At 42.1% G+C, this 18,035-nt stretch overlaps 1 protein-coding gene across 1 annotated transcript; it reads right to left on the reverse strand.

The window, feature by feature from the left end:
- Positions 1-1,752: 1,752 nt before the first annotated feature.
- neurod6b (neuronal differentiation 6b) lies at positions 1,753-5,338 on the reverse strand. Its single transcript, XM_069684961.1, has 2 exons — positions 5,200-5,338; positions 1,753-4,918 (listed from the first exon to the last, which is right to left on the reverse strand). Exon 2 carries the CDS (start codon positions 4,911-4,913, stop codon positions 3,909-3,911), a length of 1,005 nt encoding a protein of 334 aa, XP_069541062.1. The 5' UTR covers positions 4,914-4,918; positions 5,200-5,338; the 3' UTR covers positions 1,753-3,908.
- Between the last annotated feature and the right edge of the window lie 12,697 nt (positions 5,339-18,035).

Raw genomic sequence — 18,035 nt, forward strand, 5'->3', positions numbered from 1 at the left:
AGAAAAACTTTCCTCAACTTCTGAGCTGATTGTTGTCATGGTGCGAGTTCTCCCTATAGAAACACATTGTTTGTTTTGCATTAATTATGACACCACATCTCCGGTTGCAAATTCACCCCTATACGATATATATCCCCCATTCCTGTCCTTCACCTCCCACACAGAGCCGGGCCATATGCTCCCTCTTTCTCTCTCTATCTCTCCCCCTCTCGCTCTCTCTCTCTCCGCACAGTTTAATGAGCTGCATGAATGTAGGGGTACGTGTACACGTTTGACCCCGCGCTAAACTGCGTAGACCCTGTGGGCGTGAAACACCCCCCCCCTCAAACCTCCCCTCCTCACCCTCGTCAGCCTCCCTGTGAGGCTCCAAGAGGGATTTAAAATCCGCTTCTCATCCACACACATGCATGCATATATTCACGCACACACACACAAACACACACAGCATGGCAGAAAAAGCATTAAGAGTGACAAGGTGGGAATTTTAGTGAATGAGATAAATAAGGCCTGCTGCTGAAGGATGGGGGGCTAAAGAGGTGATTTTAGGGCCCCAGAGGGACCTTCAGTGGCCCGCTCCTCTAGTTTTATGATGCTGCAGAGGAAGAGGAGGTTCAGTGAGGGAATGACGACAGGAGAGAAGTCGTTTGCCGACACAAAAACACCCAAATGTTTATTTTTTTGAAGAAGATAAATTAGATTTATTAGATGGGCTGAATGTCAGAGCTATTTCCGTCTTGACTGCTGCAAGCAGCGTTTGTTTCGTCACCTGAAGCAACAAGATGTTTGGAAAGCATGAAATTGTTTACTGTTGCGTCCACACACAAGAAAGAAATCCGATTTGAGATTTTTACTGATTACAAACCGAGTCGTTTTTTCATGTAAGAATCTTAAATTAAGCTCACCTTGTGTTTCCTGGTTTTTCTTTGCATGTTGTTGCTTTGGTTGCTTTTTAACAATTAAGTTACAGGTTGTAATTTTTGAATTGTCTTAATTTTATACATCAGTGAAAACAAATAAACATATACTGTTGTTTAAAAATTAATAATAATGGGATATGATGAATTTAATGAGCCCATATCTGTGGTGATGTTCTTCATCATTAGTTCAACTCCTACAGAATTCAAAGTTTACTCTGCAACTGCAGGAGAGACAATACACACTATAAGTCACTTTACTGGACAAATGTTCTCTCTGTTTGTTGTAATATATTGCCTGTTATAGGGTTTTTGTTGTGGCGAAGATCGACTCTAATATTTAAATAATCACAGTAGCCAACAGACCTGCAGGCCCCTTCATTCTCAGAGTCATTCCTCGATCACATGTTATTTCTCATGTATTTGTCATCTCATTGAAAACCACAGGTAACATTTAAAAGCCAAAAACAACTTTCCTCAGCCATTTGTACGGGGCCCTGAGAGCTGTTTTGTGGTCGCTAACTTTAATTTCATTTTTATTCAAAAGGCTGCACCGATAATCAACTGTCAGTCGCCACTGAGGTTTATGTTTTACCTCATATTTACAAAACATTTGGCTCCTGCGTTGTCTGCGTTATCTGACTGTCAGACGGCTCTGGGCCACAGTGCTCCATGCTGTGCTCTCGCGCTGAGCTCGCGCGCTCTCCTGTTTTTTAAACTTGTCCAGTGAGTCCGCTTGGCCTGAAGATGAAGAATTGAACTTTCTCTCGGTTTTTAAAGTGATGGGTCGATATTTGTAACATTTAATGTATACACACATTCATTTCGAAACCGACACAAATACAAATTATTTTCTCCACGTAATTTCAGAATCACCTGCTTCATATACAGCGTCACATAAAGGGTGCGTTCATGTGCGTTTAAATCAGCATGTTTAAGGTCAAAGCCAAACGGTCTTTTTTTTACACACTGAAACCTTTTTTTTTTTTATTCATTTCGACAGAATGGGATCAGTGCAGATCCTCAGGGAGAAGCAGATCTTCTCACCTAACTGGGAACACTGGGATCAGATGTGTGAGCTCTCTGGCTGACATCCAACACCTCGCGACACTAATCAGCAATGTGATGACCTAAATTAAATCAAATGATATCGACAAGCCTCTTTCAGATCAAGTGTTAGAATGAAAAAAAGTTTCACAGCTTTATAATTTAACATAGTTTTTGTTTATATTGGCTGGGGTTCAAATGTTGCTAAAAAAAAATATGGATTGATTTTTTTTTTTTTTACGGTTTGAGACTTTACCCACGTTGCTTTAAAACTGCGAAAAATTAATTTACGTAAATGCTCAGAGATCACGTGAGATTATTAAAGGATTTAATTCCTCCAAAATAAATAAACAAAATTGGGCCCGGGGCGTTTTTATTTAGATTTATTTTCCTAACAATTTATTGTTTATAATCGCGTGCCTGCTGTCGATCATTCCCACAGAAAGCTGAGAAGCTGCTCGACAACATAAAGCCTCTCACAGCCTCTTCATTTTATTGCGACAAACACATCACAAAACATTAACACATTACTTCACGAGGATTTCGATCCATAACGAGTTCTCACGAGAGTGCGTGTGTATGTGTGCGTGTGTGTAAAGAGTACACAAGAGAGATAGTGTGTGTGTGGAATGAAAATTATAAATATCATCCAATAATCATTCGCCATTCGTGTAAAGTTACAAAAGCAACATCATTTATGAGAATACAGTCACCGACATTGTGCAGAAACACGTGAAGTGCGTCACAGCAGGAACCAGGAAGTGTAAAAAGTTCACGTCAAACCGTCCGAAAGCGTCATTTCGTTGCATATTGATGGTCAGCATCTCTTTTTTTAAGGCATGTTTAGCTCACGTCACACATCTGATTTTCCTTCAGGTACTCGCTGCAGTGAAATCTTTACAACAAAGTTTCAAATGGAAATTCACATAAAAGGTAACACTGTTAAATTTTACAATCTTTTTTTTTATAATATATTTTCCACATTCAAATTGACGGACTTTCAATAAATAAGCTTAAATAAATAAATAAATACAATAATAATTTACATTCACCTCGTTACCACACTATTTACTCCAAATACAAATCCGTTTATCCCCACTACTTCCTGTTTTTAAAGGACCAAATCAGATGACATCACCACCACCACCTCTCCTGAACACGTGCACGTCTCCAGACTGTTTTTAAGTGATTAAATTTGCGTAATTGTCATCTTTTAATTCGATTATGAGAAATATACATGTATCATTGTTATAGAAGCAAAGATTGCATTTGGCTGCCTTGCATAGCTCAGTTGACCTTTATTGCTAACAGACTGAATCTGTGAACTCCAATAATGTCTCTGCAAAACTTCCCTGATGAAGTGAAACGACTCCAGATTTTTCTCTCGCTGTTGTTTCGTTTCGCTGTCTTCATTTCGCCGTGAAAGTCGTGTCACTGACAGCTGTGAACCTTTTTATATAAACCTTAAACATCGAATAAATTGTCAACTATATCCACTTTAATTAACCCACAGCACCCGGTACCTGCAGAGCAGCCCTCACAACCAGATACAGTGCACCATTCTGCTCCAAACCTGCATCTTTAAACGAACTATTTTACATGTTCTGGTTTTCTTGGAACAAAAATGTGGCAGTGAGTTATTAAATCTTAAATTTCTTTAAACGAATCAGAAGATCTGCCTTTAGATTGAGCTAAATATTTTTTTCTCAATGTAAAAACGTTCTTATTCTGTCGTTTGGGAACTGGATGGGATGTGAAAACATCAGATCTAATCTGCAGACTTTGACCATGTTTCAAAGGAAAACACTCGTGAACATTTCACACAAAATGACTCGTTATAATGGCATTTTTTTGCAGTGCATCAGCATGTCTGGAGTCCATTCCGTTCCACATCTGCGCGGGGAAATTGCATCGCTTCCAAAACTTGAACTTAGTCCAGCTGATTGATTAATTGTGGAAAGAGCCATTAACTTCCCCTTGTGCTTGGAAGGACTGGCTGCGGACGTGCAGGTCGTAGGGGAAACGGGCCTCTGGGGACACTCGGTACATGGAGTTGTGCGCCAGAGCCGTGCGTCCTGGCGCACTGCAGTAGCGCACTCCATAGTGGCTGCCTTTGCCGTAGTCTGGCGGATCGTCGTGTTTGAGAGAGAAAATCCCGTTAAAGTTCATCGGGGGGCTCAGCTGGCCGTCGAAATGCGGGCTCGCGCTCTCCGGGGACGGGTTCTCGTAGTAGGGCTCGTACGCGCCGCTGTAGCTGTAGTGTCTGAACGGCTTGGCGCTGCTGTCCAAGCTGGTCGCGCTGTGTCCGGGGGGCGTGTTCATGTCTGAGGCCGGGTACGGGTACATGGCATCGTAGGGCGACCTGCCAGAGAACATGACCTCCCCGTTGTGGTCTGTGAGGAAGTTTCTGGCGTTGAGCTGCAAGCACCCGGCCACCAGGTTGGTCGTGGGCTGAGATAATCCTTTGCACAAAGTCTGCACGAAGGCGAGGAGATCCGGTCTCTTCCCCGCGCTCAGAGTCTCTGACAGGGCCCAGATGTAGTTCTTAGCCAGTCTCAGGGTCTCAATCTTGGACAGTTTTTGAGTTTTGGAGTAGCATGGCACAACTTTGCGCAGGCTCTCCAGCGCGGCGTTCAGGCCGTGCATCCGGCTGCGCTCCCGGGCGTTGGCTTCGTGGCGCCGGACTTTGGAGCGGTCCATCTGCTCCTTGCCGGCCTTCTTTTTCCGGGGTCCTCTCTTTTTAGGAAGCCCGTTCTCATCCTGGTCCTCCTCCCTCTCGTCCTCCTCTCTGTCGGTGAGCTCGTCCTCGGCCTCCCTCATGTCTGAGTTGGACCTCTCCAGGCTGTGCTGGCGCTCCTGCTCCAGGCTCTCAGGTAAGCTTTCACGGGGAAAATGGGCACCGAACCGCGGCTCACACATCATATGAGATTCCTCGAATGGCAGTGTCAACATATTTCCTGCGTGGAAGCAAAGCGAGAGAAATAAAGTATGGGAACAGAGCACAACACTGACGTCTCCTGAAGGTTGTCAGTTAACCTACCTTGTGGTAGGATCCTCCCAAGAGAAGGAGGAACAAATTGACAGCAAGGCCAATGCCACAGCTTTCAATCATTTCAAAGACATTCTTAATTGTGATTGCGCATTTTTTTTAGCCAAAGCGCACCACATACCCCTACCTTTAAAGCAATAAACATAAGCAAGAAAAAGTCAACAAATGCATTAAACACACAGTACTCACCTCTGGTCAGCGTGCACCGTGCATGTTCCCAAATATCTCCTCTGAATCTGCGCTGCAGCTTCTTCTCCTGCGAAGCACAAATTAGAGGAAAAAGCAGAAACCTGCGCTCCCTCTTTTCTCTGCTGTGCTGCGCGCTCCCTCTTCTCTCTCTCTCTGTCCCTCCCTCTCTCTTCCCCTTCCCTCTCTCTTTGAGGAATGACACTCATGCCAACAGCGGGTACCCATGCCATCTGCCGCTGACGTCTTGTGGCAGTCGAGACCACGTGTTCAGCGTCCCGTGGGACCTCCATTCCGTACCGATCATCTGGCAGCTCCGGTAATGGGCACCGGGAGGCCCGCGTTTACCGTCACAAACACAGAGCGGAGAGGGATAACAACTAATATCTGCCTGTTTCCTCGTGTAACAAAGATAAATTCATGTCTTTTTGTCTGGGAAAAAAAAAGAGGATGGATGTGTGAGTCTGCAGGCGTCCTCAACAGGTGAGACAGACAGACAGATTTTAGAGCTCTGAACTTATCCAAGTATTTGCACGTAAAAGTTAAAGTCATAAAGACATGCTCAGGTAAACACACACCGCCAAACATCTATAATTACTTTCACCTAAATTCAAAGATCATTTAATTATATTAAAGTAATTCTAAATGCATTTCTGAAAGGTAGACGCAAATAAAGAAATCATAAAGCATGCTGGGACTTTGAGGATTGAAATTACACAGGAGGTGCATTTTAGGCCCCGTAGCCCCATAAGTACAACTCGCGCTGTCTTATCATCGCGATACTTTCACCGACTAACAGATTTGATGAGAATTGTTCACAAACATGATATTGAACTGATAACATGTCAGCCAAAGAGTGGACTGAGTGGTCTGTGATAGCTGACAGTTTGTTTATAAGAGGTCAAACAGGAAGTTGAACCTCTCTGATCTCAAACACAAGTAATGTCACAGCATACAGTGCTCTTTTATTAGTAGAAAGATTTAAAAAAAAATGTTTTGCCAACAAACATATTGATTTTGAAAGTTTTTGTTGACAGATTGTAAGTTAGACACAGCTGATGTGTCCATAAAGGCAACACTTCTGTGTGTCATCCTGGAAGAAGTTACCAAGAACGCGTTCCGTCGTTAAATCAGGAGGACTTGTTGGGTTTTAATCAGAAGTGAGGACAAAATTAGGAAAGAATGCAACATTTTGCAGGTCTTATAATAATTATTACACATAAAGTACAACCGTTGTGTTTGTGGGACATGAGACAATGAGGAAGTAAAGCCAATTTCCACAAAACACAAAGGACGTGTGTATTATGTCAAATTAAAGCCCCAAGAAGCAATTATTTTATTATTTCAATTAACCTGCACAGCACTTTCTACTATAATTGATTAAATATTCGGTATTTAAAATGTCAGAAAATAGTGAGAAAGGCCTGTCACACTCTCCCAGAGTTCTTGCTGACATCCTTAGGGTTGTGTTTGTGTCCAACCAACATCCGAACCTGAACCATGTTCAGTTAAAAACTGTTAAAATCAGCACAGTGGAGACGCAACAGTACAACCCCGAGTTCTGCCCCAAAAATTGTCATAGTCGTTTTCAATTGATTTGCTATTGATCAGGTGATCGATTTAGCCGTCAGTCGTTCCAGCTTTGTACAAAGCAGGTAAAGAAATTCCAGCAGGCTCCTCACACGCAGGACGGCGTGAGCGTGTTGGGGGGGCGCGTGCACAGTGTTGGTACCTCAGGACCGTACACATTAAGTACACCCCGAGGAAAAGGCCCGATGGCACGCTGCCAACTCCACACAGGGGCACAGCTGGCACTCGATATGGGTATATGCACTCCTCAGTTATGTGGAACACACACACACACACACACACAAACGCATGCCTGTGAATGACCTTGTTGCAAGGAGAATCAATTAAAGCGACTTATCAATCTCTGTATTGGACGTTAGGCGACATCGATCAGCTGCAGAGTGATGACACCAAAGACCCGCACAAAGGTGAGATACCTGTGTGTGCACTTCACCTGATGTGTGTGTGTGAGACAGGGCAACAAACATGCTTTAACAGGTAAGTGTGTGTGGACAGACACACGCAGAAATACACACACGCAGAGACACATGAAAAATAACAATAATAAAGAATAAATAAAACAGTCCCTTCATCTCTGCCGTCCCCCCAAAATGCCTCAGCTGGTCGGCTGATCGTTCTGGTCCAGCACACACACACACACACACACACACACACACGCTCACACCAGCATCTGATGAGTCAAACTCCCCATCTCAGACTAATCAGTTGACTGCACTAATTGCAAATGCAAATATGCAAATTTATATTAATTAATTACTCCACTAATTAGTTCTCTTGTCTTTTCAGGTAATAAATCATGGTGTGGTTGAGAGAGGAAGAAAGAGAGTGAGACAGAGACATGGCAGTGATCTTTTGTCTGCTAGAAATCCTCGTTTCAGGTCTGAACCGGATCTTTTTTTGGGGGGACTATTTTCATTAAAACTCTCTCCTCCGCTGAGACTCCCGTTTCCCTCTCAGCAGCTCTAACCTGCTTAATTATTCCAATTGATATTTTATGTGTCATACTTCAAGGGTGGAAGCATTGTAATTTGAGAGGTATAGCAAACAGCAGAGGTTGGTAAATCAGGGTGTCTCACTGACACTTCGTGCCTGTCAGCTCTTTTAATTATCACATTATCAGCTTTTATAGGCACGGCGCGTGGTGTGGAGCTGCAAATGAAGGCGCCACTGATCGCACGCTGAGCTGCGAGCCATTCTCAATTGATGTCAGCAGTTAAAGGGAGTTTGAGTGTGGAGGATGAGGGTGGAGAGGTGGAGAGTCTTTGTCCAAGATGTCAGTCGGTGCAGGCCTGGAGAGTTACTTCTTCATTTCTTTAGTTTGGGAGGAAAAAACTCTCCAGATTAACTCCAAAACATTAATTTTTTAAAATCCTGACACTGAATCTCTAATGAGTCTTTTGCGCTTAATTTTCAGCTTCTCGACTCTCTCTCCCCGCTGCTTTACACGAAGCTTAACACTAAATAAGTCAGGAAGTTCTTCAACATGTGCAGGTAATTCAGGTTATTTTTACTACTTGTTGATGCCTAATACACATGAACACATCGGCTGCTGCTGGTCAAATAAATCCATACTCAATAATTTGCTTACAACATAAACCTTTTGCTGCATTTATTGTCTCTATTTTCAAAATAAAACACTCACATTCTGCTCTTTGAATCACCTCAAGTTTAATCTTCACTTTGTTTCCTTCCTTTTATTTCCAGGTCAGAGTTTGAATCTTATTTTAGCAGAGATCGGGCTAAGACAGCGGAAGGAAACTGTGTTACAACAACCTAAAAAACCCCAATATAATGAGCTTATTCTCCTTAAAACTGACATTAATATACCACACTAATTTTACCTGCAGGCACTGTGAGGGCTGAATTGTGGAATAAGCAACAAACTCAGTGTCCACATGCGGCCTTCCATTTCAGATGCTGCATCCATTTATGTCATACATATCACAAAGTCCATAAAGGTATAAACTCAACTTAAACACCTCGACACCCTGACACGGTCAAAAAGTGTTTGCCTCATTTGCACACCTGGCTGCAGTTACCTGGAGCCTCGGCTTTATAGCACACAAACCCAGGCTCCACCCAATGTGCGCTGTCAGATCCATAATCTACAAAACAAGACAAAATAAACACAAAATAAAACCCACATTTTGGCTCCAACACTAATTATTGAGCTTTTATTAAGCAACTGGAAAAGCCTTTTTTTTAGTGCAGGATAAGTTGTGCTGTACATGACTCCGGATGGACAGGGAGGACAGTGGACATCAGAACACACTGAGTCACACTGATGTCACATTCAGGCGTCACTTTAAGTTTTCTCGGGTGAATATGTGCTTCAGATTTTCAATAGTTTCAAATATAAATCTCAAACTAACATTTTCCCTTGCCTAGTTAACATAAAAGTACAAATAATTATGCATGAATCAAACAACAACAAAAAGATAATGTAAGTGTATCAACAAGACATTTTGCAAATTCAGGTTATCCAGGAAAGTTGGCTAAAACCATTTCTAACTTTATTTTATCACCCTGTCTCAACTATGCACTGATAAAAAGTGGGAGTGCGATTTACTTAGAAAAACTGAGGTAACAATTTCCACACAGAAATTCCTAGTAAATTTAACAGAGGATATTCTCAGTAAAGTCTACATATGAATAAGCATTTAGTTTAATCAAGAATTTATTGTGAAGTTTACAAGCACCGGTTTTCATGAGTACATTTTACTCAGACTGCCGCTGCATTTACTTACTAATTTCATAAAAAAATGCTCAGTATTTTCCAAGCTTTTAACCTTAAAAGTTTGATTCTCTGAATAGTTTACTTACCATGGAAAGTAAACTACTTAGAAAATTACAAAGAATTTCTGTGTGGAAATTGTTGCCTAGCTTTTTCAGATATTACTCAAAAACTAGGTCCAGCCACCAACATTTGCTAGTAAATTTTACTGATGTAAAGTTCCTCGGTTCAAAGTTCCTTTTTTCAGCACCATATATTTATCAGGAAACACAGACAGAGAGGTTTCTGTAGCTGCATGGTGGGAGAAAAGTGCAAACTGGTTGCTGACTGTTTTTTTTGTTTAACACTTTGGTTGAGATGAGGGGGAAATTGTGGTTGTGGTTAAATGTAACTTAAAGGAAGTCACTGCTGACTTCTTCCTGCATTAAACCAACACACAGTCATTATCTCAACATAGCAGAAAACAAATAAAGGATGTTGTCTGTGATCATTTTGCCCATATGTGCTGAGATACCAGGTAGATGTTGTTAATGTATGTTAAATATAGGGTTGTATATACACGAGACAAATGTATAAAGTAGTAAAACATATAAGTGAGGCTGCATTACTTTCCTTTGAATCATATTCCTCTAATAGGCTCATATTTTGTGTTATTATCATTCGATCAGACATTTACCTTCCAGACGACAGAGTGGCAGTTACAGACTAAGACACAAAATCATACACTGCATAAAAGAACACAAACAATCCAGTTAAAATTGGTAGCTGAAGGTTCAAAACAAAGTATTTTTACTTCCTATATAAACAGTCCTATACATTATGTTACATTTGTAGAACACAATGCGAGTGCTCAATGTACAAAAGGATGTTTATATAGGGGAAATATTACTTTATTTAATTTTATTGACTTGTATTATTTTAGAACAAGCAATCGGACATTTTTGAGTTTTGTAATGATCATTAAATCGAGAACTTAATGGGGTCACTGTTTACAAAATCAGTAAGGAAGTAAGTGTCACATAAATTTCCCAGACGATTTTGTCCAAAGCGATCTAAATGAATTCTTTCAATCTCATAAAGAGGGATGTGAGATAGAAGTGAAGATTGTCCCGCTTCACTTCGACCTGGTTTCTGAACATGTTGTAAAACACTGTTTCATCTCGGTTACAGCCGCCAAACGCATCCAACGCCCCCCCCCCCCTTCTCAGGCGCGCACGCAGCACGCTGGATGTGCAGAGGAGAGCCGAGGATTGTGGGACTGATTACCAGAGGCCAGGTCCTGGACTGGTGTCCTCCAGCTGTGCTGTTCTACCCAATTAGAAAGTCCATATGCTGCCCCACTCAGATGCTGAGTGGCCACACCCCCCACCCACACAGGTGGGAGCCCTGTGTGTGTACATGCGTGTGTTTCCATGTGTGCCTGTTGTCTATAACAAAACAACACAAACACTCCCAATGTTCCTCTTGTGTTTCAGGCTCCATGATTTTACAGTGTACAGCCTCTCAGATACACTTTAATTTAGCGTGATGGTCCTCTGCTGCATTTCTCTCTTAATCCCAACTCATTCCTTTAAACCCAAACAAAGTCACTCCGACTGTCAGCGCTGCTTTGATAAGAAACACACAGGTATTTAGGTGGGTGGCATGGAAGTGCTAATAGTATTAAAATATGTGGATATGAATAATGGATATGTTTTTGAAGATGTATAATGTAAAGATGTTAGTCCCGTTTTCAGACAGAGAAGGGACGCAGACGTGAAATGTTGCTGCAGGCGCCCGTTTTCTTTTTCAAAGCACAATCTGTTCGCACGCGTTCAAAGTGGCTGCGGCAATCTGTTGTGGAAGAATGTGACACTTTCAAACCCACAAAGTGATAAGATAAATAAAAATGTGTCAGATATAATATTTAAAGAAGAATCACATCTTTTGCTCTGTGTATGAAACGCATCATAAACTGTAGTTACTGCACTGTAAAAAAGAGGAGGCGCTGTCTGCCTTTATATGTCACTATACAACACGTAAACACACATTCTTTATTCTCTACAAATCAGCTATAAAACAAGCAGCAATAGTTGTACTGACTTGCCAACTTTTACACATCTCTCATGGCTGCTCTTCTTTTTTTCTCTCCATGCATGAAGCCGAGGTGATTGACAGGGCTGCAATGTCGTTTTCTCACCTAATCGACACTCTCGGTGTTGATATGATGTCTTTCTTCCTCTTTCCTCATCAGCTGTCCGCGACTCCCTGTCGGCATGCTGGGTCTGAAACCGTCTCTCGCTCCTAACACAGCCGAAGTGCGGCATAAGAAGGGTTTTTAACGCTCAGTGCAACTGAAGGAGAAATTTGGTTGGTCCAGTTTTTTTTTTTACCATAATGGTGTCACGTGCTGCCAGAGTCAGCAGCTCACTAGAAGGGTTTGCTATGTTGGGACAAATGTGACGATAATATAGGCCTGACACGACACCTAAAAGGCAGAGAAGAGCTATGATTAGCTTGGCAGTATTTTCAAGGATGTATTCTTATTGGTTTTTTTTGCTGAGAGTAAGAAGAGACGGCAAATATCTATTTCATATCTGTTGGTTAATATGATCTTAATCTTTGGCGACACCTATGGCGATAAATCGTAATTGCAGAAGCACACTCCCCGGATAGCTAGACAGTGTGTGACGTATGCGTTGGGCTCCCTGTGTTACCAATGTAACTCTTGATTTTTGGTCGCTTTGCTTTTTAGACTGTTTGCCTTCATCTGAGCGTCAAATTTGTTTATTTTTCTTTGGATTTTCACTTATTTTGGAAGTTGTATCTGTAGTCATCGATCTTTTCTTTGTTTGTTCAGCCATAGTAGATTACTGTTTACTCACAAAACTTGCAGGGACCGGAAAAGCAGCCGCTTAGCTCCACCTACCCTATCTGGCAGACCAACCACTGCTGGGTGATGGAAAACGCATCACTAACTGGGCGCAGCTTGTGATTTTTTCCGCAAAAGTTGCCACAGACATGCAAAGGCTTTCATCAGTGGGCCATTGGCTCAATCATCATTGTGTTACCTCATTCGGCGATAGATAGAGACTTAACAGACATTTATTTAAATGATATCTTTAAGACTGCAAACAGAGGTAAACATCTAACCTGGATTCATCCACAGGTAATAAATCTGCGCATCAGCATCTCTAAAGCGAGCTCACTAAGATGTTCTGGTCCTGTGTTCACGTCCTAGACATTGTTTGACTGGCAGAACCTGTTTTCTCTACAAAACCAAAGCAGCTCAGTGTTTTCAGCGCTCAGCGTCCTCAGCTGTTTGTCGTCGCTGCACTCACAGCGCTCTCAGCTGACTTTAGGAACACCACAGGGCTTGTCAATGTCGCTTCTCCCTCACAATCAAAATCAAGAAAGGGCGGGTATTCCCTTTCCCTTTTTTTCCTGAATGATCTGGGTGTAGTTTGTTTTTGAAGTCTGAATAAGACCTTATTAACTCCTTGGCCTTCATTTCTCAAGACATTTGAATGTAAAAAAACAATGATTTGTGGTTTGACAGAGAGTCAAATATTTGGCAAACAGCCACTCGTAATTACTTCTTACATTATTGTGAGAGACGGCACGGGAGCGCTTGAACCTGCGATCAGCGCGTCGATTCAGACCTTCCATTTTTCTCAATGAGCTCCGGACAATTTTGCAGCCTGAATATTTTAGTTTTTTGCCGTGGAGTCGACTGTAGCCTCTTCCCCAGCAGATCTTTGTCTGGAGGAATCAGCTCTCTGTGTGCCACACTGCTGCAGCCATGATAGGGGTCTGCCCGGCCCCTCCGGCCCACCTGAGGGCTTTTACAGTTGGCAGCCCGGACTCCTCACCTGACAGGCTTCCAGAGAGGAAGCACCCGGCTGCCAGCAGAAAAGGCTTCTTCCTATTTGGGGGTCGGCCCCGAGTCAAGATGAGGGAAGCTTGGCTCTTTAAGAGTTGGGCCAATTCCCAGACTCACTCGCTGCTCGAGCCACAGGGCCCTTTGATTCTGGGCTCTCCATCAGTCACTCTAAACACAGCTCTGTGCTGCTTCCAGTGGAGAGACCCGGTTTCATTTTTATTAAACAGCTTGATATGCTACGTCTACTTTACACGCTCGTTGATAAGGCCGTGTGTAGTTAAGTGGAGAGAACATGCTGTCGGGTCTGGTCAGGTCAGAGGACAGATTCCCACAAGGCCAGTGCTGACGCCTCGTGTGATTAAGACAGATTTTATTTATAGTCTGAGGTTTCACTTTCTCAAAGACCGTCAATCTAAACATACTTCTTTCTTTCTTTTATCCTCCCTTTTTTCTCTCCTTTTCCCTCTTTTTTTTGGTTCTTTCTCTCTAATTCTTTCTCTCTTTCTCATCCTAATCCAACAGATTAATAAGTCTTTTCTGCTTTGTCTTCTGCTCCGTGTGTGTTCATGATGGGAGAAGGACACATTAGCATGCGCGCATATATTATACATGTGAAATGTGCGGTTGAGCGCATCCTTCCCACAGGTGTGGCTGTTTTCCTTTTGATGACGGCAAAGCAAACTTGTTAGCAGGTCCAGCTAACATCAGAGCAGCCGTCCCCGCCAGTGGCCGTGTGATTAAATCGCACACAGAGTGAGGCTCAGGGAGCTGGCGGGCGCCTTCACACCCTCCTCCTTGTCTCCCTCCCTCCTCCTCCTACTCTTCCTCCACCAAGTAGCTCTGGAGCTCAGCCCGAGTTTGGACAGGAGGCTGGGTGGAGCACAAATACCAACACAGGCAGAAATGCATGAACAAACTGCATGTGCATGTATGGGAGAAAAGGGCGTACTATTTCATGCTAATTATGTAATTTTAGTGCACAAAGTCACGAGCATGAAGACACACGAATAAACATGCGAACACAGAGGAAAAAAATGTTTATGTGTCCGTAAATTAGCTTTTGCACTCCAGAATGATGCAACAACCACTCATGTCTTCCCAACCACCCCTGACTGGAGTAAAAACCAGAAAGAAACTCATTTGCATGTTTAACTTCCTGGCAGATTGACTTTTTAACAGAATAATGAACAAAAACAACAGCTCTGTAAATCACACTGAGCCAGAACAACAACAAAAAGGACACAAATCTTACTTTGCAGCTTTACTGAATCCCTCAACGCTGCCAAAAATAACCATTAAAATCTCTTTACAATGCTGTCGATGGCTTTTGGTTACAGGCAGTCCCCGCTCTCGTGCCTGGCAATGGTCTTTTATGGCGAGGGACCTAATACAAGATTTCTGTTCTAGTGCAAACACAGTGGCCACGGGCACCAAGGAACAGCTGCCGTATAATTGAATTAACATTCGCCTTCTGCTCCGGCACTCGGCTCAGTGCTGAGAACTCGTACACATCCCTCCACCAGCTCCATCAACCTGCGCATGAATATGCATGCTGCTGTGATAAATATGCGCTGTGTGTGTGTGTGATGTTTGTGGAGCTGCATGTATGGTGGATAAAGAGCTATACGCGGAGGGTACCGGGAGAGTGACGCTGTATTCATCAGGACTGTTGATCATGTTTGGTGCTGCGGGGCCTCCGAGGAGGAGAGTGAGAGCAGCTTCAGGGTGATGCGAAGGCGAACAGAGACATCTAGTGGATTCTACACAGAGAGACATGTTACAGAGCAGGCGCTGGCTTTTAATACATGTAGCTACTCTTGTGCTTTAAATAGACTTTTTTGGTTTTAACTTAAACCAAACTTAATCTGAACTTTCATTGTAAGTAAAGAAAATGTTCTTGTGTATTACGGTAACACAGTGGAGGCAAAGAGTTAGCAAGCTTCAGTATGGGGCTAACGGAAAACCAGTCACGTGATCACTGAGTTTGGATGGAACCGTCCTCCAACACGGGGAGAAACAATGTAGGTGTAATGTTGTTGCTATGCTACACACTGTTTGTGAAATGTGTTCATTTGTATTGTTTTTAATAGTTTCTATTGTGTGTTTTTGAGGTCTTCCTGCCCAGGGACCACAGATGTAAATGAGCTATATTAGCTAACTCTGGCCCAGCAGTTGTGTTGTGCATGGTAGGCTACCTGTCAAATAAACTAATAAACTAAACTTAACACGGAAACTGCGAGGCTGACATTAAAAACATGACATTTGTGGGTTAAGTGGTCCCCAATTATTTCATACTTTTTAAACTGATATTAAAAATGGTCAAACAATTCATGTGTGTGCACGTGTGTATAGTATGTATATGTGTGTCTTTGTATATGTTTGTTTAAGTATCTATTTATTTAATAATTTACTTTTTATGACTCTTTTTTTCTCATTCTTTCATTCTTTCATACTCTCCTTCTTTCTGTATTTGATCAGCAATGCTACATGTTATGTCCCTACTGTTATTATTATTATTTTAATGAGTATAATGTCTCCAATTAATTTGTCTCTGTCTCTGAGTTTTGCCCAAGGACATTTCGACATGTAGACTGTAGCAGTCAGGGATCAAACCCCCAACCTTCCGATTGAGAGATGACCCACTCTACACTGAGCCACAGTCAACACTGTGAACAACACTCTTCATTCCTATTCATGTGCCTTTGCTACGTTTCTGAACATTTGACTGAACTGTAAAACTAAACTTAATTAAATGATTTATTGTTACAATCTAATAATCTTTATATTTTCTGTAAAGCTTACTGCTCAGAACATAAAGCATCATTGTTCCAAATGTAGTATTTTTGTGTTAACACTGTACCAGAACAGTACGTATCCCTACATGACTGAAGTAGCAAGAGAAGAAGCTGTGACATACACTGCAGGTATTTTTTAATATACAGGTACTGACCAGGTGTGTGGGGAGATTGGGTAATGAGTTCTGAAGCACTGTGTCCTTCTGAACACTGGTACCACCAATGTTTCCTGTATTATGTCTTCACTGAATGAAAAACTGGATGTCCAAAACATTTCCAGCCCATAATGACCCCGTCTGCTCTTAGTACCTGGGTAAAAAGAGATGCCTATAACCGAGGTCTCGTCTTTCAATCCTTTCATCTACACATCTAGAGAAGGTCATCATCGCTTTTATGTCCTGCAGTCTCCACTATTGCAGCTACTTTATTCAGGTATCAGCAGGCGAAATATTCAAAGACTGACTGTTATACAAAAAGCTGCTGCCACGCTTTCTGAGAGAGGTGATTACATCTAAACAAGACATGGCTGCCCTTCTATGGATACCTGGGAGTTTTAGACTCAAAGATTTGAACGCTTGTTTTCAAAGGCTTTAATGGTGCTCCCTCAGCTGTGGAGCTCACTGAATGGACGTGTCAGTATTGTCTTTCAAATCTCTTCTAAATGCTGTCTCATTGCTGTAATGTTATTTACTTTATGCCTCAGATTTTATCTACTTTTATTCTTTGCTATTACAGTAAAGCAAATTGTACCAAGAGTTGTAACAATCCCACAATATGGATGGTTATTTATTTGTGAGTTGACTTAAATGTAATTGGTTGTATTATTATTAAGAAATACCACACTTCAGGCCGTACTGTTCTACTGAATATCAGCACAGCTTTAATTGGCTCAAAACAGCCTGGTGCTGAAGATTATCACACAACCGTGCTGATATACAGCACAACAGCACGGCTTCATATAATGCATGAACACGCCAGGTGTGCAAGCGGCAAATAGTAGTAAACAGTTATAGGTTAGCTGGAGTGATATGTGTGGCTAAGAATATCAGTGCTGTTGTACTCCATATTTGCACTCATGGAATGCCTCTTGTCCAATCAGATTACTTGGTTTAAAGAAACTTGTATAATTGATCATAGGAAGTGAATTGATCAGAATTGTACTGGAATAATGTATAATCTAGTGTTGTGATGAAACTTGTGATTTACATCCCTTTTGTTTTTTTAAACGTGCGACATAAATAAATGATTTTTAACATTGTCATTAATGTCATTGTGGTGCTGCAGAAATGAAGACAGGCAGACATGATCTGAGCCCTTTGAGTCCAGATTTATTGATACAGCTGTGCAGTCACAGAGCATGGTGGCACACGCGGCCGCCTGGCCGGCATGGGACAGTGACACACACATGCATGCACATACATGCATACGCACACACTCACACACTCACACACTCACACACACTCTCTCTCAGTCCTGTCTGTCTGTGCAGGGATGCAGTGGAGGTAAAACTGCAGCAGTTAGCCGCTTTGACCAACAGACCTCTGTAGTTTTATAAGCGGTTTTATCCTCTGTTCAGGCTGGAATAACAGATTGAGCTAACTTGAGCTTTATAACAACTTTACTACTGATTTATTTATTTATTTAAAACATGAGAGTGGGAGCTTTAAAGTGTTTAAGGTTAAGAATTGTTTACCTTCACTTCATCACTTTTTGTTTATCAATCACACACACACATATAGCCACATCCTCATCCACACACACTCATGTCATCACACTCTCATTGATATAGCAGGTCACAGTGAGGAGATCAGAAATGCACGTTAAGTATTTTCGGCAATTTCACCCACACGCACACACA

Source organism: Semicossyphus pulcher, unplaced genomic scaffold, assembly GCF_022749685.1.
Source record: "Semicossyphus pulcher isolate SPU_LCO1_2020_fin unplaced genomic scaffold, fSemPul1.0.p SCAF_7, whole genome shotgun sequence".
Classification (NCBI taxonomy): Eukaryota; Metazoa; Chordata; class Actinopteri; order Labriformes; family Labridae; genus Semicossyphus; species Semicossyphus pulcher.

Excerpts from the sequence above, each read along its gene's own strand:
- neurod6b (XM_069684961.1), bottom strand. The coding sequence starts at position 4,913 with ATGTTGACACTGCCATTCGAGGAATCTCATATGATGTGTGAGCCGCGG.